At 45.5% G+C, this 20,162-nt stretch overlaps 3 protein-coding genes across 4 annotated transcripts; 2 read left to right on the top strand and 1 right to left on the bottom strand.

The window, feature by feature from the left end:
• Window positions 1-444: 444 nt before the first annotated feature.
• Window positions 445-3,125, bottom strand: LOC115539945 (reticulon-3-B). The gene is made up of 8 exons (XM_030350847.1): window positions 2,858-3,125; window positions 2,126-2,276; window positions 1,880-1,936; window positions 1,279-1,417; window positions 1,075-1,144; window positions 955-1,001; window positions 663-721; window positions 445-579 (listed from the first exon to the last, which is right to left on the bottom strand). The coding sequence occupies exons 1-8, from the start codon at window positions 2,931-2,933 to the stop codon at window positions 531-533; spliced, it is 648 nt and encodes a 215-aa protein (XP_030206707.1). The 5' UTR covers window positions 2,934-3,125; the 3' UTR covers window positions 445-530.
• A 5,085-nt stretch (window positions 3,126-8,210) lies between these two features.
• On the top strand, window positions 8,211-14,451 carry LOC115539939 (serum response factor). Of its 2 annotated transcripts, XM_030350840.1 has the most exons (8): window positions 8,211-9,005; window positions 9,761-10,030; window positions 10,491-10,716; window positions 12,298-12,462; window positions 13,124-13,225; window positions 13,374-13,538; window positions 14,015-14,085; window positions 14,167-14,451. In XM_030350840.1, the coding sequence occupies exons 1-8, from the start codon at window positions 8,613-8,615 to the stop codon at window positions 14,257-14,259; spliced, it is 1,485 nt and encodes a 494-aa protein (XP_030206700.1). In that variant the 5' UTR covers window positions 8,211-8,612; the 3' UTR covers window positions 14,260-14,451. The 2 variants fall into 2 exon arrangements, with proteins under 2 accessions (XP_030206700.1, XP_030206701.1); XM_030350841.1 differs by lacking the exon at window positions 12,298-12,462 and having other exon boundaries at window positions 8,212-9,005.
• Window positions 14,452-15,501: 1,050 nt separating this feature from the next.
• On the top strand, window positions 15,502-19,970 carry eif4a3 (eukaryotic translation initiation factor 4A3). Its single transcript, XM_030350844.1, has 12 exons — window positions 15,502-15,837; window positions 16,472-16,544; window positions 16,658-16,724; window positions 16,956-17,018; window positions 17,105-17,237; window positions 17,340-17,420; window positions 17,510-17,651; window positions 18,097-18,235; window positions 18,335-18,450; window positions 18,799-18,906; window positions 19,523-19,650; window positions 19,841-19,970. The coding sequence occupies exons 1-12, from the start codon at window positions 15,684-15,686 to the stop codon at window positions 19,855-19,857; spliced, it is 1,221 nt and encodes a 406-aa protein (XP_030206704.1). The 5' UTR covers window positions 15,502-15,683; the 3' UTR covers window positions 19,858-19,970.
• The last annotated feature ends 192 nt before the right edge of the window (window positions 19,971-20,162 follow it).

The following is a 20,162-nucleotide window of genomic DNA, read 5'->3' as shown; positions in this document are numbered from 1 at the left end:
GTACAGAGCGGAGCGTGAAGCTGATTCAGCTGCGCACACTTGTATGCACTCTCTGGTTTATAATGCAAAGATTGCGTACGGTGTGCGTACGCAGGGTTTTATAAATCTGAATATTTTTTGGCGCACGCAATAGATGGCTTTTGGGCGTACGTACACTTTTAGTAACGATCCCACGCACAGTTTTATAAACGAGACCCCTGGACAGTGTAATATACTGAGACATCTTCAGTGTTCTTTATAGTGTAAGAGACTGAGACATCTTCAGTGTTCTGGACTAAGCAGTCAGGGATTAGACCGTAGAGAGGCAGGTCCATAAGGAGCAGGTAGGGGTTTGACATTTCAGCAAAAGGTCATTGTGTGGCTCCCTTCTTTGATGGTTTTGACCTCCAGCATGCAGGCTGACCTTTGGTAACTGGAATACTCAGAAATAAACTTCACATCCACTGAGATATTGAACATAATCTTTAATATTTACTGTTTCAAATCTCAAATATCAGAGAGTGAGTGAAGTCCATTCTGCCGAGGGCTGGTCAGGCTGCTTTCGTTCGTTTGATAGATCCAGGTAACATATCCTGTAGCCTTGAGAGACACAACAGAAAGACAGTCTGTGAAGTGCTTACATCATCTCACCAGGTTTACACCTCTCCTGTCTAACAACTCACCTGTCCACGGTCTCCTTGAGTTTGGATCGTGCTAGCTCTACACGCCGGTCAATCTGGGTCTGGAACACACACACAGACATGTTTACACGAGCAGACAGGCACACACACACACACACACACACACACACACACACACACACACACACACACACACACACACACACACACACACACACACACACACACAGCCAAGTCAAATATCATAATCCATTGTTATATGTTTCCATCCATGGTGATCTTGGTTGCCATGGTGTTGTGAGGCTGTAAGTCATTGCCGTGGTGAAGGTGGTACCTTGTACTTCTGGTAAACCAGTGGTGAAGTGAAGCAAATTATGTCAGCTGCAGAGGAAGATGACATCACTAGTCAGTAACCAACAAGATGATGATGATGAAGATGCACAGTGCCACTTACCGAGGATGAGGACGGTGATTCCGTTGAAGACTGCCCCGATATACGTCATTAACCACATGCCCCCAGCAAGCTGCAATTAGCACACATGAGTATGGATAAACGTGTGGAAACATGTGTTTGCGTTAGTGTGTGTATGCGTGTGTGTGTGCCTGTGTCTGTGCTGGTGCGTGTGTACATTTTGTCTGTGTGTGTGTGTGTGGACACCTTGAGGGAGTCTACCAGGTCCTCCACCAGCAGCAGTCTTCTGGTGTGGACCAGCAGGTGGTTCAGGTGGTCCCGGACCTGGTCTGCAGCCCACCTGCTGCTCTCTGGCGTTACACACACGTCCCTTTCCAGCAGGGACCTGCTCAGCGCAGGGGGGAAGAGGGAGGAAGACACCTGGGCGTCATAGCCATAGTCGTGGCCATGGTCTGTGATGTCATAGTGTCAGGCTGTGATGTCATTTTTAGCCAGTGATGTTATAGTGTTAGGCTGTGATGTCATAGTGTCAGGCATCACAGACTGTCAGCATAAGGCTATGGTGTCATAGCTTTAGGCTGTGATGTTAAGTGTTAGGCTGTGATGTCATAGTGTCAGGCATCACAGACTGTCAGCATTAGGTTATGGTGTTATAGCTTTAGGCTGTGATGTCATAGTGTCAGGCATCACAGACTGTCAGCATTAGGCTATGGTGTCATAGCTTTAGGATGGGAGGTTGAGTGTGTGTGTATATATATGTGTGTGTGTGTGTGTGTGCGCCAGTGTAAATATGTGTGTGAGGGTGTGTATATCATTGTATATATGTGTGTGTGTGGGTGTGTGTTACTTGAAAGGGTGTCCATCGTCTGATTTCCGAACAGCTTGGACCACAGACTTGTAGACTCTGGAGATAAACCAAATCTATATTATGATTCAATGATACAATATCATCACCTGAAGGTCCTGTTGTACTAGTGGTGAGCTACTCTACAGGTAACATCACCTGGAGGTCTTGTTGTACTCGCGATGAGTTATGTCTACTCTACAGGTAACATCCCCTGTCTAGTCTACAGGATATGGTCTCTGTTCCCACCTGAAGGTGATGGTGACACATAGCAGAGCCAGTGTCAGGTAGGACACCACGCTGATGACTGACAGCGTCGCCAAGGAAACCAGGACCAGCAGGGATAGGCCAAAACCAGCTGCTGACTTCAGTGTCTCTCGCCAATATATAAGCTCTAGGGCTGAAGAGAATCGTATTAATAATACAATATAGCAGCTATAGGTAAAGAGAGAATATTATTACACGCACGCACCACACATACACTCACGCACGCACGCACCCATGCACCCATGCATGCATGCACGCACGCACACAAATGTCTGGCTTGAAATGTACATCTAAGTCAGGTCAGCTGGTCCTAATCTGTTGGTCCAATCGGTGGGTCCTAATCTGTTGGTCCAATCGGGTGGTCCTAATCTGTTGGTCAGCTGAGCACATTTGTTTTGAGGACAAAGGCTCTTTATAAAGAAACTCACTTGATACAGTTGATCATGAATCACTTTAGATCCTAAATGAAACAACTGAGCTAACTAACCACAGTCCTAGGTTTGACACCTAAAGTCATATTAACTAATATAATCCTACAGGGTTAACTAATATAGTCCTAGAGGGTTATCTCATATAGTCATACAGGGTTAACTGATGAGGTCCTACAGGGTTAACTAGTCCTACAGGGTTCACTAATAGTCCTACATGGTTAACTCTAAGTCCTACAGGGTTAGTTTGTAACTCTTATCCCGCCTGGTGTGCAGACCTTCCTACCTGACGACATGAAACCCTTTAGGGAAGACGAGTTTGATGAAGATGAAGAGGTGGACAGAGCAGTGGAGTCTGCCATTCTTCTGGAGACGTCTGGATCCTCCTGGATCGGTCTGGAGATGTCAGGAGACGTCTGGAGTTGTCTTGAAGCGTTGGGAGATGTCTGGAGATCTCCGGAGATGTCTTGAGTTGTCTTGAGTTGTCTGGAGGTGTCTTGAGGTGTCTAGGTGTGTAGAGTTCTGGGAGGACGGTTGGAGAGGTTTGGCTGCGCTGTAACTCGGGGGCGGGGAATGGGCAGGGCATGTGGAGTTAAATGTCAAAACAATGTCCTATTGTAAAAGGTTAACACTTAAAACAAAGACTTAAACAACATGACAATAAAATGTTGGTTGCTGACAAACTAGGTTCGACTAGGTTTCAACTAGGGTTTAACAATTATTAATTGTCCAACTATAAATTGTTAAATAAATGGTTCTTGGAAAAGTACATAAAAGAAAACCCGCTAGTTTAATATTTAATTGTGCGTCATAGTGGAGGGCGTCACCTGCTGGACCACTGGAGAACCTGCAGAAAATATTCGTATCACGCGACTCACCGTCGCGGGTCTAATTCAGTTAATTAGCGAAACGCACACGCACGCACACAAATGCACACATATGCAAACACACAGTACAATACATACAGAAGGCCACACACACACACACACACACACACACACACACACACACACACACACACACACACACACACACACACACACACACACACACACACACACACACACACACACACACACACACACACACACACACACACACACACACAGAAGCGGATCTTCCATTAGGCAAACCTAGGCAAGTGCCTAGGGCCCCAACCAAATCTGTCTTTATTAGGGGCCCCCAAATCTGACCCCCCCAGCCATTACTTATGTAAAGTAAAAAAAACAAAAACATTTCTAGTAGAAAAAAATAACAAAAATATCAACATAACGCCGAACTAATGCCTAAATAATAATTTTCCAGCACAGATGCCCCCCTCCATTGTGCATTGGACTAGTCCAGAATATGATTACGTAGTAACGCGCGCAGCACGAAATAACGTACTTCAAACCAAAGCAGAGGGATGCGACTCGGTGAAAATGAAGCGGCGGAATATGAAGGTATTATTGTAGCAAAAGTCTCAAGCATGCGTACACTAAAGTCACAAATGCGTAACTAAAGTCACAAATGCGTAACAGTAAAGTCACAAATGCGTAACTAAAGTCACAAATGCGTAACAGTAAAGTCACAAATGCGTAACTAAAGTCACAAATGTGTAACTAAAGTCACAAATGCGTAACAGTAAAGTCACAAATGCGTACCTAAAGTCACAAATGCGTAACTAAAGTCACAAATGCGTAACTAAAGTCACAAATGTGTAACAGTAAAGTTGAAGTCGTAAATATTTATTCTACCATTGTCAACACGAAATAGGGGCTACGAGTTCACAAATCCTTTGTTACGGGTGCACGTCCATCGATACGACTGCACGAATCTGCTGCTACTCTTGTGAACACGACTCTTTTTCTTGTGGGTACGACTCTCTTTTTCCTGTGAGTACTTTTGCTACACGCCTAGGTGGTATATGTGTAGCAAAAGTCATTCGTATGACGTAGAGCGTCCGTGGGCGGGACAAAATTGCATAAACCAATGAAAGTCGCCGGCAGGGGATGCACTTTTCAAACTACACTGGGACCAGTCCAAGATTCCACCTCTTCATTTCTGGAATCTTGACAAGTTCACAGAAGAGAAGACGGCATCCTACACGTCAAAGGTGGGTATCTTAAATTATGTTAAATTTCAGTTCAACTGAATTCCCCCCAAAGTAGGCTATTGCATTAACATGCCGCCAGTGTCATTCAATGTATTATAATGGTCGCCATAATATATAATAAGCCGATCCGAGACATTTCTGAACATATTATTATATATTATGGCGACCATTATAATACATTGAATGACACTGGCGGCATGTTAATGCAATAGCCTACTTTGGGGGGAATTCAGTTGAACTGAAATTTAACATAATTTAAGATACCCACCTTTGACGTGTAGGATGCCGTCTTCTCTTCTGTGAACTTGTCAAGATTCCAGAAATGAAGAGGTGGAATCTTGGACTGGTCCCAGTGTAGTTTGAAAAGTGCATCCCCTGCCGGCGACTTTCATTGGTTTATGCAATTTTGTCCCGCCCACGGACGCTCTACGTCATACGAATGACTTTTGCTACACATATACCACCTAGGCGTGTAGCAAAAGTACTCACAGGAAAAAGAGAGTCGTACCCACAAGAAAAAGAGTCGTGTTCACAAGAGTAGCAGCAGATTCGTGCAGTCGTATCGATGGACGTGCACCCGTAACAAAGGATTTGTGAACTCGTAGCCCCTATTTCGTGTTGACAATGGTAGAATAAATATTTACGACTTCAACTTTACTGTTACACATTTGTGACTTTAGTTACGCATTTGTGACTTTAGTTACGCATTTGTGACTTTAGGTACGCATTTGTGACTTTACTGTTACGCATTTGTGACTTTAGTTACACATTTGTGACTTTAGTTACGCATTTGTGACTGTAGTTACGCATTTGTGACTTTACTGTTACGCATTTGTGACTTTAGTTACGCATTTGTGACTTTAGTGTACGCATGCTTGAGACTTTTGCTACAATAATACCTTCATAGCGGAATTATGATAGTGGTTGTGCTAAACGAAAACAAAAAGCTGAGAAGAAAAGAATTGCAGATACACTGCCGAAATTGACTTCATTTTTTACACCTGCTGCTGCCACAGCAGCCGCTGCTGAACTTGCGACAGGCTCTGCTGTTGGGGTTCTATACTGCTGCTCACCACTTTTCTCTGATGTGAAGACTTTTGAGAAGACGACAACAGTAGGACTTTGTGTTTACAAATGCTTTCTGTCACACACACACAAACACACACACACACACACACACACACACACACACACACACACACACACACACACACACACACACACACACACACACAGCTTTGCCACACACACACACACACACACACACACACACACACACACACACACACACACACACACACACACACACACACACTGTTTTACTCACATGAAATGGTGAAGGCAACAGGGAAAATGGACATTTGAAGATGGAGAACTTAACCACTTGCACACCTAAACACCCCCCCCCCCCCCCCCCCCCCTCTCTCTCTCTCTCTCTCTCTCTCTCTCTCTCTCTCTCTCTCTCTCTCTCTCTCTCTCTCTCTCTCTCTCTCTCTCTCTCTCTCTCTCTCTCTCTCTCTCTCTCTCTCTCTCTCTCTCTCTCTCTCTCTCTCTCTCTGCCTGTCTCTCACTCACTCACACAGCCACTGTTATTCCTGTCCACACACAAAATCTTTTCATTGGTCCTGTTTAAATGTAAATGGTGGTTTTCATAGACTCATATCCATTTTGTATTTTAGTTCTGTTAAGTGCAAGATCATTTTGTATCTGGCAGAGAATGGAAATTCTTCACTCTCTCTCTCTCTCTCTCTCTCTCTCTCTCTCTCTCTCTCTCTCTCTCTCTCTCTCTCTCTCTCTCTCTCTCTCTCTCTCTCTCGTTTGAGTAATAAACATGTAATTTTGGCAAAGGCTGGAGAAATCTGAAACTGATTTTACTGTGGAGAGTTGAGTGGTAGTGCACTATGGGTTTATTGCGATTCTAAGAGTATTGGGATGGTTACTTGTTTTGTGTACGTGTTTCAAAAATGAGGGCCCCATGTCTATATTTTGCCTAGGGCCCCAAAATGGCTAGATCCGCCCCTGCGCACACACACACACACACCCACACACACCCCCACACACACACGCACACACGCACACAAACACACACACACACACACACACACACACACACGCACACACTACATTTATTTAAATCTATTTCATCTTTATAATACTTTATATACTACGGGTTTATACTACTGTACAGTACAATATCTACTACTATGATATGATCGATATAATATTCACTTCATCTTTTCTATTTCAGACACATGCAGTCAGACGGCAGGCAGACAGACACATTTGTCCCGCAAGTGGAGGTGATGGAGGTGACCACAAGCTCTCCCGGCAAAGTCCACATACACCTGGATCTGCTGACACAGTCGCCATAGTAACCATAACATCACCATAGTAACCACACTTTCACCATGGTTGCCGCATGGCATAATGCGGCGAACACAGGGTGGGGATGAATAATCATTTAATTAGTCAACAGAGATTTCAATAAAGATTGATAGAGTACAAATAATGTTCTATGCTGCTTATTGTTTGTGAATGGGTTATTTCAAAGAAGGTCTGGAGCGGTCTGTGTATCAATATCACCCAGAGGTCTGTGTATCAATATCACCAGAGGTCTGTATATCCATATCACCTGCCGGTCTGTGTATATCACCTGACGGTCTGTGCATCGTATCACCTGCCGGTCTGTGTATCACCTGCCGGTCTGTGTATCACCTGCAGGTCTGTGTATCACCTGCCGGTCTGTGTAACAGCTGCCAGTCTGCGTATCACCTGCAGGTCTGTGTATCACTTGCCGGTCTGTCAGTACCTCCTCTGCATAGGATGTATGCCGCCATATACCGATTAGGCCCTTTCTCAGTAGCATCTGATATATTATATATATATGGCAATAGGGCCTTGTCGCAACCTTGTGGTGTAATGAGCGCTTCTATCAAAAACTAGTAAAATAAATTACAATGCTACAAAAAACTGCAATGCACTTCACCATGCCAACATGGTAAATGTTTTGCCATATTGTTCTGAGAGCATTACGCAGCAAGAGCTTGTGTGTGTTTGGAAGAAAAGATGAAGTGGATATTATAGTATATCGATCATATTATAGTAGTATATAGATGTCGTATGTACTGTATAGTAGTATAAACACATAGTATATCAAGTGTGTCTGTTTATGTGTCTGTGTCTGTGTCTGTGACTGTGTCTGTGTCTGTCTGTGTATGTGTATGTGTATGCGTGCGTGTTTTCTGGACCCTCAGTCAGGTCGCTTAAAACAAATGATTGACCAAATAAGGAGCACCGCTGCCATAAAAGGCAACGTGTTTCTTTATATGGCGGAAAGTAGTTCTTCTTGTGGGTGTAACCAGCTTTCCTTTTTTCATGTGCGCGGATTTGTTCTTGATTCTTCGTATTCTTAACTTGATATACTGACACATTCATCAGTAAATACGCTGCTTTAAAATTGAGTATTATCAGTATCGTTGTATGCGTTTTTGGATGTGAAGTAGTTTGGTACTATATGTGACGGCGCATTGATACGAGTGAGCGCTGTTCGTCACTTCCTTATTTGGAGAGCGGGGGGGCTGGGCCCTCATTGGTCCGTGAGAACTCAACTTTATAACTTTGCGTAAATAACGTTATTATTATTCACATCAGTCTTGTTATAAATATTAATATTATTGCACGCAGATTTGTTCATCCGCCGATTGTTGTAGTATCGATGTCTTCCGAAGATCGGAAGATATGCTAAAGTAAACGCTGTCAAATCCACTAGCTCGGCGGCTAATGCTAGGTAGCGTAGCATTCCGCTAGTTAACGTCCAGCTAGCAAGTACCTAACAAACGCTAGTGTTACTGGTTAACTTGCTCGGATAACTAGCCGTCTAGAGGTTGGGAGATTTTTTTTTAGAAGCGGATTTGGGCTCCGGAGGCCTGGAGGAGACGAGAACGGAATGGGAACAAGAGCCGGAGGAGGGCGACCCGGGACTGGAGCCAGCAGCCTCCAGGTGACCCCTTCACCCAGCGCACCGATGAACACCGAGTACCCCGACCTGGTCTACAGCGCCTCTGAACAGGACTCCGACTCCGGGGAAGAGGAGGAGACCCAGGGCTCTGGCGGGGAGCGGAGAGGGGTGAAGCGGGAGCGATCGGAGAGAGAGCTTGGACACTCAGCGCAGAGCTCCGGGGTACTGACCGGGGCTTACGGCGGGGTCGCTCCCGGAGTCGCTGGGGCAAAGCCGGGCAAGAAAACCCGCGGACGTGTCAAAATTAAAATGGAATTCATAGACAACAAACTCCGACGCTACACAACTTTTAGCAAAAGGAAGACTGGCATTATGAAGAAAGTGAGTATGTGTTTTAACTACACACAACAGGGCTCAGTTAACAAAGCCGGTTTCTGAAGAATGTATTGCTGGCTATATGACTCGCTGAATATTCGTTTTAAAATACATTCTATAATGGAGCATGCAAATCCTTTGTAGACCTTTCTGATGCGACCACAACACTACCCTAGAACATAATGGATGATGTGGGGTAATGTTGATGTTATGTCAAATCGAGAAATGTTTTGTTATTAGAGTTGTTATTTTTCCAGCAGTAATGACATATCGAGTGACTGATGCTATCGAGTCTTACTCTAGTAATGTTATTTAACCTGCAGTATTATGGTTACTGGAGTATTGTGGTTACTGGAGTATTGTGGTTACTGGAGTATTGTGGTTACTGGAGTATTGTGGTTACTGGAGTAATGTCATCTCACATGGAGTAATGTCATCTCACATGGAGTAATGTCATCTCACATGGAGTAATGTCATCTCACATGGAGTAATGTCATCTCACATGGAGTAATGTCATCTCACATGGAGTAATGTCATCTCACATGGAGTAATAATCTGTCACCTGGAGTAATAATCTGTCACCTGGAGTAATAATCTGTCACCTGGAATAATAATCTGTCACCTGGAGTAATGTCATGTCACCTGGCGTTATAATCTGTCACCTGGAGTAATGTCATGTCACCTGGAGTAATGTCATGTCACCTGGAGTAATTATCTGTCACCTGACCCTGATTGGTCCATCTCTGTGTACTTCCTTCTAGGCTTATGAGCTGTCTACGTTAACGGGGACCCAGGTGTTGCTGCTGGTTGCCAGTGAGACGGGCCACGTGTACACCTTCGCCACCAGGAAGCTGCAGCCCATGATCACCAGCGAGACGGGCAAGGCCCTGATCCAGACCTGCCTCAACTCCCCCGACTCCCCGCCACGCTCCGACCCGTCCTCCGACCAGCGGATGAGCGCCACGGGCTTCGAGGAGACGGACCTAACGTACCAGGTGTCTGAGGCTGAAGGCTGCACAGAGGTCACCAAGGTAAATAGCTGGGGTTGTTTTTGATCTTATCCCAAGTACTAATTAATGAGGTCACTAGGATATTTGGACAAAAATTGCCATTGGGATTTATTTATTTTGGCCCATATTGTGATGTGTGATTTATTGCTTTTAGGCAGATTATCAATTCAGTTTGATAACCTGGTCAGCCCGTCACATGACATCATGTCAGACGAAACTTGGACACATAGTTTGAGTGCTATTCCTTATGTATCTAAAAAAAAATCCGTGACTTGTGACTTTTCTATATATCTTATTTTATTTAAATCAATGTGCAATTAATTGTGATGCCCTGCCACGTACTCACTAACAGAATGGTGGTACAGTAGCACCAAGGTGCTAGCCTAGTCCCATGGTGCTAGTCCCACTGTACTAACCTAGTACCACGTTGCTTACCAATACTTTGGTAGTACTACAGTAGTTCCTGTGTGGTTGTGTTTAGGAGATGGTCAAGCCAGCCTTCACCATAGCCGGTCTGCAGAGTACCGTCTCATCCCTACCCACGTCCGTCGTCTCCTCCGGCTCTTCATCGGGAGGAGTTCTTCAGGTGCAGTCCAGCATCCCTACTCACTGGCAGGGCTGCACCTCCTCCTCCTCCACCACAAACGGCACGCTTCTCAAGACCTCCACCAGCGTGATGCTACCTGGGGGCTTCACCCTCATGTCTGGTAGGTCCAAGCTCCACCTCCGGCACGGCATGTATTCTCAGCGGGTCAAGATCTCTTTCATGGCTTTCCATTGAACTACATGGCCTGATGCCCATTGTATCGGACAGGTATGGATAAAGGGCTGTATGCAGTAAACAGAGAGATGATTGAATAAGGTCCCAGTAAACTCAAGATAGAGGTGACTTGATAAAGTACCAGTAAACTCTAGATAGAGGTGACTTGATAAAGTACCAGTAAACTCTAGATAGAGGTGACTTGATAAAGTACCAGTAAACTCAAGATAGAGGTGACTTGATAAAGTACCAGTAAACTCAAGATAGAGGTGACTTGATAAAGTACCAGTAAACTCAAGATAGAGGTGACTTGATAAGGTACAAGTAAACCCAAGATAGAGGTGACTTGATAAGGTACCAGTAAACCCAAGATAGAGGTGACTTGATAAGGTGCCAGTAAAATCAAGATAGCAGTGACTTGATAAAGACCAGTATACTAGAGACGTCTTAATGTCTCATCTTTATAATATGAGCCCTTTATACCTACGCAGTTGACATGTTACAACAGTAACCTAGAATGGACAGCTAATTGAGAGTCTAAATTCATTTGAAGTCTTCATTTGAGCAATGACAATTGCTAACTTTAATAACTGCTTGATGCCAGGGAATCCTCCCCACTACCCCTTTTAATATCTAGTCTGTGAATCAGGACTAGCAATGTTTGCCTTATAACTAGTTTGTGAATCTGGACTAGCATTAATGGTTAGTAACTAATCTGTGAATCTGGATTAGGAGTGTTTGGCAGTAACATAACTTTTGAATCTGGAAGAGTGGGGGGTTGTATTTGCGATCAAGGATCTGAAGAAATCCAGCTTCCTGGGGAGGTGCCCACTGCCCATGTGTCGGAGAGTGATGCACTGATGAACACAACAAACCTGTTGCATCACAAGTTTTTAGCTGATGTTTTGGTCTGCAGCATTGGTAGTATCATGCAAGTGCATTACACCCATCAGATAAGAAAACTGTCTGTAGTACTCAATTTTTGATTGGAGTTGTTTATAGCTTTGTATCCTTGGGTCAGGTTGCAGTGTGGAAAGATACGTTTTCAATCGGCGCTGGGCGATGTGCAGGTTTCAGCTGTCCAGAAGACACTCATATGAAGTAATTTTTGACAACGGCTGACTGTAGTTTTTTTTCCTTTAGCATCAGGGTACAGCGGGGCCTTTAGCATCAGGGTACAGCGGGGCCTTTAGCATCAGGGTACAGCGGGGCCTTTAGCATCAGGGTACATCGGGCCCTATAGCATCAGGGTACAGCGGGGCCTTTAGCATCAGGGTACAGCGGGGCCTTTAGCATCAGGGTACAGCGGGGCCTTTAGTATCAGGGTACAGCGGGGCCTTTAGCATCAGGGTACAGCGGGGCCTTTAGCATCAGGGTTAGCGGGGCCTTTAGCATCAGGGTTAGCGGGGCCTTTAGCATCAGGGTTAGCGGGGCCTTTAGCATCAGGGTACAGCGGGGCCTTTTGCATCAGGGTTAGCGGGGCCTTCAGGAGTGTTCTAGGCTGATGTATCTGCTCCTCCTCCCCCAGCAGGCACCCCTCTCCCCCATGGGACCCACACCATCCCGCTCAGCCAGCTCCAGGGACAGCTGCAGGGCCAGCAGCTGGCTTTGCAGGGACCCCTGGGCACCGGCCCCACTAGCACTGGTTCTTCTCAGCCAGCCACACTGCTCCGTCTGCCTGTCTCACTAACCGGTCAGCACTGCCTGCCTCTCTGTGCCTCTACCTGTCTATCCGTCTGTCTTGGTCAACTTTCAATATTCTATTCCCAGCTTCAGCTTGGCACCATCCTGGCTTACCTTAGCAACCCCCCCCTGCTTACCTTAGCAACCCCCCCTGCTTACCTTAGCAACCCCCTGGCTTACCTTAGCACCCCCCTGGCTTACCTTAGCACCCCCCTGGCTTAGTTTAGCACCACCCTGGCTTACCTTAACACCACCATTGCTTACCTTGGCACCACCCTGGCTTACCTTAACACCACCCTTGCTTACCTTGGCACCACCCGGCCTTACCATAACAACCGCCTTGTGGTTACCCTAGCAACCACCCGGCTTACCCTAGCAGCAATCTCCCAACCAAGCAACCATCAGGCTTACCATAACAACCACCTTGTGGTTACCCTAGCAACCACCCTGCTTACCCTAGCAACCCTCTGGCGTACCATAACAACCCCCTTGTGTTTACCATAGCAACCACCCGGCTTACCCTAGCAACAATCTGGCTCACCCTAACAACCCTAGAAACCATGTGGGCACCGTAGCGACCACGTTGTAACCTAGCAACCACCCGCCTCTCCTCGTATCGATTCGTCGTCTGATGTGTGTCTGGTGATTCTCTTCCTCTACCCATCCATCAGGAGGAGGAATGTCCCAGCAGCTGCAGGCCATCCAGGTGCAGCCCGGCGGTCATCACTTGACCACCAATCAGAGCTCTGAGCTTCACTGCACCGCCTCCACAGGTAACCCTTGAGGCCTGAACGTGCGCGGGCTACTGCAGCCTGTAAGCAACACGGCCAGGGTTCTGCAGCGGCACAACCTAGCAAACAAAACGCACTCTTTGACCTCGTCTTTCTTTCTTTCTTAGTTTTTTTTTATTCTCTCTTTCAGCCACTATCGTGACCTCTTCGCTCCCCTCCACGGTGGCGAGTCACATGATGTATCCAGGAGGTCACACAGTCATGTACGCCACGCCCACTTCCTCCCTGACGGACGGTGGTCTGACACTGCTCAACACCTTCTCTCAGAGCGGATCCGCCCCCAACCACGAGCAAGGTACCATGACAACCACGGATCTGGAGTCTCGCCAGTGTCTCCCACGGTGGTGTTGTTGTGGGGGGAGGGGTTATTAGATATTCAACAGATATTCACGCTCTGAATGACAGACATGTGACGGCGAACTAAATACTAGTGTGTCAAGTGGTGTATACCTACCCAGGAAACTGGGGTTTGGTCCATACTGTTGTGGGAGTAAAAAATAAACGGTATATAATTCAGGTTAAACTGACTTAACATAGACTGTATATAATAATTAAACTGACTTTACATGGAGGGGGGTATTTCTCTCGGAAAGATGCTAAAAAATAAAAATGCTAAAATGGGCCGCAACACAGACTTTGGTGGCCGTTAATACACCTGGTGGTCCGCCAAAAAAAGAGCTATGTGTGAGAAACGCTGCACTATTTCATCGCATCACCATGACAACCACTTTCACATGTCAGTCGCATAACGACCACGATGATGTGTTTCAGGTCAACAGGTGTTTCTGACCTCGCTGCCTCCCGTCACTCAGATCCCAGTATCAGCAGTTCAGCTGCACTCTGTAAGTACACACTAACACAAATATATATACTTATACATATGTTTACACAAAAGGCTGACTGCGCCCCCTCCCTCCTCCTAGATGGTGATTGGCCAGCAGGCAGGCGGGAGCAGCAACTTGACTGAGCTGCAGGTGGTCAACATGGAAGTCACACCCCACTCCAAGGAGGACTGACCGCGCCCTGTGTCACCCTGTGTGTTCTTTAGGTCGCCTGAGAGCATTCTTCAAGACTGTGCGAGTGTTGAGCGCCTGTGCGTGTTTGAGACTGTGTGTTGTTCACATGAATGTATTATTTTTGTAGTTCACTGCCTGTATATGTTTTTCTTAATAGATGTAAAATAATAATCTAAAAATTACGTTTTAAAAGATGCTTCATTCATGAATCCTGATGCATCACACACATTTATATATGGGTGGATAGTAAGACCAGACTCGAGGACAGTTAAAGTGGCAATCTTGAAGATTCTCATTTAAATAAACGTCTGTCAAGCCACTTTCTATCTAGAATGAACAATGGTGATGGAACCTACCCAAGGATGAAAACCCATGACTAGGACTAGTGAGAGATTAGAGTACCATTCCACCAAAGTTAAACAAGACCAGGGCCAGTTCAACTCATGTTAAACCAGATCAGTTTGCATGGGTATAAGAACATCTACGCGGTCAGTCCACTCCCTGGTCCGGTCCCACTAATGGAGATCAGACGCCTCCCCGCGGAGTGGGACCCTACCGCAGCAGGACTGGGCTGGCCAGCAGGTGCAGAGGTGCTACCTGAAGAAGAACCCGAAGGAACGCTACAGAAAGCAGCATATCCTGCTTTAAATCCAGCATCCGTGAAGAGCCACGCGCACTGGACCAACTCTGAGGCCGCTGCTCCAACCTACAAATCAGGGTGGAGCGCTGGACCCCGTCTTTGGCTGCTGCTCCACTCTGCATGCCAGGGTGGTGCACTTATGTGAGGTGGTTAATGCAGTTGGCTCATAGGAGCAGTAACCAGCTTACTTCAGGTGGTTAATAGTAAGTGGGAATCATCAGACTTTGTTTGGGTACCTACACTGAGCAGTGGTTGGAACAATGCGTCTGTTTGATGACATCACTAGTTACATTGCTTTACATTTATTATTCTGACGCTGTTGACTAGAAGTACATTCAACCATGAAGACGAAGACGAAAAATTGGAAGAATCATGAGTGCATGCAATTAATAAAATAATCCAACTGCTTCAAGTGCTACTTTATATGAGCAAAGAAGGAATTACTTTTGTTTATAATCTGATTTTATCCGGCGTTGGACGGTGTGAAGGTTTTCAAAAGGTCAACTTTTTCAAAAGTAAACTCACGTTCTCATTTAATTGAGTGATTGCTGATCTGGAAGTATACAAGGATATGGGTATGCGGTTCATTCTCTCGCCTGATGGGGACGATGTTGGGTGTCCTAGATAGCGTCGTGTGACGTCATCTACGCGACACACGCGGCGGTCTTTCCTCTACTCTGCTTCCGCCCAACTCCGAGAACGATACTCTTAAAGTTTAGTACACAAAGACCAGTCAAGTGGTTGAATTTATTCCGTATTTCGATAAAACAGTACAGAAGAAGCCATGGCAGTCGCTCCAGTCGTGTCTAAAAGGCGCCTCCTTAAGGAGGAGGACATGACGAAGATTGAGTTCGAGACCAGCGAGGAGGTTGATGTCACCCCAACCTTCGACACCATGGGCCTGCGGGAGGACCTCCTCCGCGGCGTCTACGCATACGGTAGGCCGGGGATCCGGTGCCGGCAAGGCCCCCGAACTGCGCCAGTACGACGGCGGCAAATATTTTAATGATGCTGATTTTACCACCTATCTAACCCTCTGTTGCGGTTACGCGGTTGTAAAGCATTTGTCTTGTAAACGTACAAACGTATATTAACGAATGAAAGTTTGTTCAACCTCATTGTTATGTTTTGTACACATGAACGTTAGCTAAGATGCTAGCCAGCCTATGCTAGCTGAAGTAGCACAGCTCCGCTAGCCTCGAGTAGCCTTGCTGGTTCTCGTTACCGTAGTTTAAAATGTATGAGTTTAATAAGGGTATCGTTTAAAATATTCTATATACGTTTAAAATGCAACTTATTTGTTAAACATGTATGGTTTCAAATGTTGTGTATAGGTTTAACATGGATGGTTTCAAATGTTGTTTATTGGACCTGTACGGTTAAAATGTTGTTCATTGGACCTGTACGGTTTAAAATGTACTATATTCGAAATGTTTGGTTTAAAATGTTGTACATTGGACCTGTACGGTTTAAAATGTTTATTGGAGAATGTAATGTTGATATGGTTTATTGTTCTTTTATGATTTAAAATTGTATTGGTTTAACGTGTATGGTTTAAAATTTGTGTTTCAGGTTTCGAGAAGCCGTCTGCGATCCAGCAGAGAGCCATCAAACAGATCATTAAAGGAAGAGATGTCATCGCTCAGTAAGTCTGACTTTATTTAAATACCAGTTTTAGACCGGCTGGTTAGTTGAGTGATGGGTTTAATAGTTTGATTTAGTCTCTTGTGTTCTGAACTTCACTGGTTCTCTTTGCAGGTCTCAGTCTGGAACTGGAAAGACCGCAACGTTCTGTGTGTCTGTTCTGCAGTGTCTTGACATTCAGGTACCTACTGCTATACAACACATCTGTATGTAGTGATGTCTGAATGTATTGTACTCTGTATCTATTGTGTAGGTGATTTGTGTATATAGTACTGCTATATATCCTACTCCTAGGTTTGTGTAATGTATAGGTTACTTGTTTGTGTAGTACTGCTGTTGTCTGTTTGTAGTACTCCTAGGTTTGTGTGATATGTTTGGCTGTTGTCATGACGACGGGTCTGTGTGTCTGCAGGTCCGGGAGACCCAGGCTCTGATCCTTGCCCCGACCAGAGAGCTGGCGGGTCAGATTCAGAAGGTAGGCGCCCACGCACACACACGAGTACACAGAAGCACACACGCACACACAGTCAGACACACGGGGCTCATTCTTGTGTTTGTCAGGTGCTGCTGGCTCTGGGAGACTACATGAACGTCCAGTGTCACGCGTGCATTGGAGGAACCAACGTGGGGGAAGACATCAGGAAGCTGGACTACGGCCAGCATGTGGTCGCAGGGACGCCTGGACGGGTCTTCGGTCAGTCCTGCTCTCTCTCTGGGGGGGGGGGGTTCTTTGAAGTCACCTCTTACAGAAGGGATCTGAAGGCGTAGGTTGTTGATGACGTCATTCTTCCTACAGACATGATCCGGAGGCGGAGTTTGCGGACGAGGGCAATCAAGATGCTGGTTCTGGATGAGGCAGACGAGATGCTGAATAAAGGTGCAGATCTTCCTGTACAAGAACCCCGGGGACAGGAAACGAGAGGGCTCACATGTGTGCTTACATGTGTGCATATGTGTGTGCTCTAGGTTTCAAGGAGCAGATCTACGATGTGTACCGCTACCTGCCTCCCGCAACCCAGGTGTGTCTGATCAGCGCCACTCTTCCCCACGAGATCCTGGAGATGACCAACAAGTTCATGACCGACCCCATCCGCATCCTGGTGAAGCGGTAGGTGCTAGTTAAGGACACACAGCAGCCTGCTGGGGCTGCAGGTACTAGTTAGGGAGGCACCGAAGCCTGGTTACGCTGTAGGTAATAGCGAGTGGAAAAGTAACTTATTATATAGGTTGTATGTGTTTGTACTGTACTCCTGTTATGTCTGTGTTTTGTATTCCATGTTTATGTTTCTATAGATATCTATATGTTGTGTATAGTAATCCTGTTATGTCTGTATGTTTTGTATTACATGTTTATGTTATCTATAGATATCTATATGTTGTGTGTGTGTGTGTATATAGTACTCCCTTTATGTCTGTTTATTACTCCCAGGTTCATGTAATGTATAGTTTACGTGTGTGTATAGAAAGGCCGTTTCTTGGGTCTAGTGATGAGTTAGTTGAATAGGTAGTGATGAGTTGGTTGAATAGATACTAATCCTGTTTCGTTCCTCTAGTGATGAGTTGACTCTTGAGGGGATCAAGCAGTTCTTCGTGGCCGTGGAGAGGGAGGAGTGGAAGTTTGATACGCTGTGTGACCTCTACGACACGCTGACCATCACACAGGCCGTCATCTTCTGCAACACCAAGCGAAAGGTACGTACACACAGTCCTCTTCTGTAACGTAAAGAGTAAGGTACATACAGTCTTCTTGTGTCCACCATGAAGTCCACTTGTGACACCTATTTTGTGCAGGTGGACTGGCTGACTGAGAAGATGAGAGAAGCTAACTTCACAGTGTCATCGATGCACGGAGACATGCCTCAGAAGGAGAGGGAGTCCATCATGAAGGAGTTCAGATCTGGAGCCAGGTACCTGTCTCTCTCGTTCTCTCCAACTGTCTCTCCCTATCTGTCGCGCTCTCCAGCTCGCTGTCTCTCTCGCTCTCTCTCTCGCTCTCTCTCCAGCTGTCTCTCCAAGTGTCTCTCCCTATTTGTCGCTCTCTCCTGCTCTCTCTCTCTAGCTGTCTCTCTCGCTCTCTCTCCAGCTGTCTCTCCAACTGTCTCTCCCTATCTGTCGCTCTCTCCAGCTCTCTCTCTCTAGCTGTCCCTCATGCTGTTGCTCCAGCTGTCTCTCGCTCTCTAGCTGTTTCTCCAACTGTCTCTAGCTGAATTTATTTGCCTATTCTGCTTTTTAACTGTGTGTCTGTGTTTTTGTAGTCGTGTGCTGATCTCTACAGATGTGTGGGCTCGTGGATTAGATGTACCTCAGGTGTCTCTGATTATCAACTACGACCTGCCAAACAACAGAGAGCTCTACATCCACAGGTAACTATTCATTATGGGTCCTCTCTTTGTCCTTTCGTGGTGGTCACCAAATTAAACCAATTGCTTCATTCCTTGTATCGATCTGAGTCGGTTAAATGTTGGCTGACGGCTGTAGGAGAGTTGGTTAATAGTTGGTTGTTGAAGTCCGTAGGAGAGTTGGAATGTAAGTCAGTATCCAAATCGCTGTTGTTACTTAGTGTGTAGGTAATATACTAGGGATCTCGTTAGCGCTAGTCGCCATTGTTAATGGCTATTTCTGTAACAAAGAAGGGATCATGTTAGCGTTAGCCACCATTGTTACTGGCTGTATCTAATAAAGAAGGGGTTCATATTGGCAATAGTCGCCATGGTTACTGGCTGTTTGTAATAAAGAGATGATGTTAGCGATAGTAACATTGTTACTCGCTGTATGTAATAAACAATTTATCACGTTGGCGATGTTCTACGTTGCTAGCTTATTGATTGATGTCGGGATGTACATTTTAACAATTATAGCAAGAAATACATTGGATGTACCCTATTTTTAAGTGTAGCCTACTTTTTTTATTATCCCTTTTGAACCTTTTGTCATGCATGTATGTAAACAGGTGATAACGTTTTCTGGTTTCTTGCTCAGGATTGGTCGATCAGGTCGTTACGGCCGTAAAGGTGTGGCTATCAACTTTGTGAAGAACGACGACATCCGCATCCTGAGAGACATTGAGCAGTACTACTCTACCCAGATAGATGAGATGCCCATGAACGGTATGTTGGTACTAGTTAGGACTAGTTAGTAGTACTCTACCCAGATAGACGAGATGCCCATAAATGGTATGTTGTTAATAGTGAAGACTAGTTGGTACTACTCCACCCAGATAGACGAGATGCCAGTGAATGCTATGTTTGGACTAGTAAGTTCTTTGAGTTTGACTAACGTCTTCTCTTCTTCCTCCAGTGGCTGACCTGATCTGAGTTCCTGGCTGCGGTCATCTTGGTTTCCTGTACTTTTTTTTAACCAGTAGTTGAGGAAAGTTTTCCCTTGAGTTGTTTTTTTGTAAATAAAGCTCCGTCATCGACATCTGAAATCAGCTTCATCTGTCCTCATTGCGCGGTTCAATATGTAATAATGTAATTTCTGAAATAATTTCTTGGGAGATTGAACTCCCTACGTTTAGTAAAATACCTAAATCTCTAGGTTTTAGTATTCTACTGTATTGATCACATGGACTTATTAAAGTATATGTTCTTATCAAAGTGATTACTCTGGATAAGAGCAA

Source organism: Gadus morhua, chromosome 3 (genome assembly GCF_902167405.1).
Source record: "Gadus morhua chromosome 3, gadMor3.0, whole genome shotgun sequence".
Taxonomy (NCBI): Eukaryota; Metazoa; Chordata; class Actinopteri; order Gadiformes; family Gadidae; genus Gadus; species Gadus morhua.
The sequence above is the reverse complement of the archived record's forward strand: the minus strand, read 5'-3'. Positions and strand labels throughout refer to the sequence as shown.

Bases quoted from the DNA above. Each gene is read 5' to 3' on its own strand.
- LOC115539939 (XM_030350840.1), top strand. From the start codon at position 8,613: ATGGGAACAAGAGCCGGAGGAGGGCGACCCGGGACTGGAGCCAGCAGC. The intron at 12,463-13,123 runs GTCAGCACTGCC...CCCATCCATCAG, and splicing joins TCTGCCTGTCTCACTAACCG to GAGGAGGAATGTCCCAGCAG. The intron at 13,226-13,373 runs GTAACCCTTGAG...TCTCTCTTTCAG, and splicing joins TCACTGCACCGCCTCCACAG to CCACTATCGTGACCTCTTCG.
- eif4a3 (XM_030350844.1), top strand. From the start codon at position 15,684: ATGGCAGTCGCTCCAGTCGTGTCTAAAAGGCGCCTCCTTAAGGAGGAG. The intron at 18,236-18,334 runs GTACGTACACAC...TATTTTGTGCAG, and splicing joins TCTGCAACACCAAGCGAAAG to GTGGACTGGCTGACTGAGAA. The intron at 18,451-18,798 runs GTACCTGTCTCT...GTGTTTTTGTAG, and splicing joins GAGTTCAGATCTGGAGCCAG to TCGTGTGCTGATCTCTACAG.
- LOC115539945 (XM_030350847.1), bottom strand. From the start codon at position 2,933: ATGGCAGACTCCACTGCTCTGTCCACCTCTTCATCTTCATCAAACTCG. The intron at 1,418-1,879 runs GTAACACACACC...TGCGCTGAGCAG, and splicing joins GACGATGGACACCCTTTCAA to GTCCCTGCTGGAAAGGGACG. The intron at 722-954 runs GTACCACCTTCA...TGTGTGTTCCAG, and splicing joins TGGTTTACCAGAAGTACAAG to ACCCAGATTGACCGGCGTGT.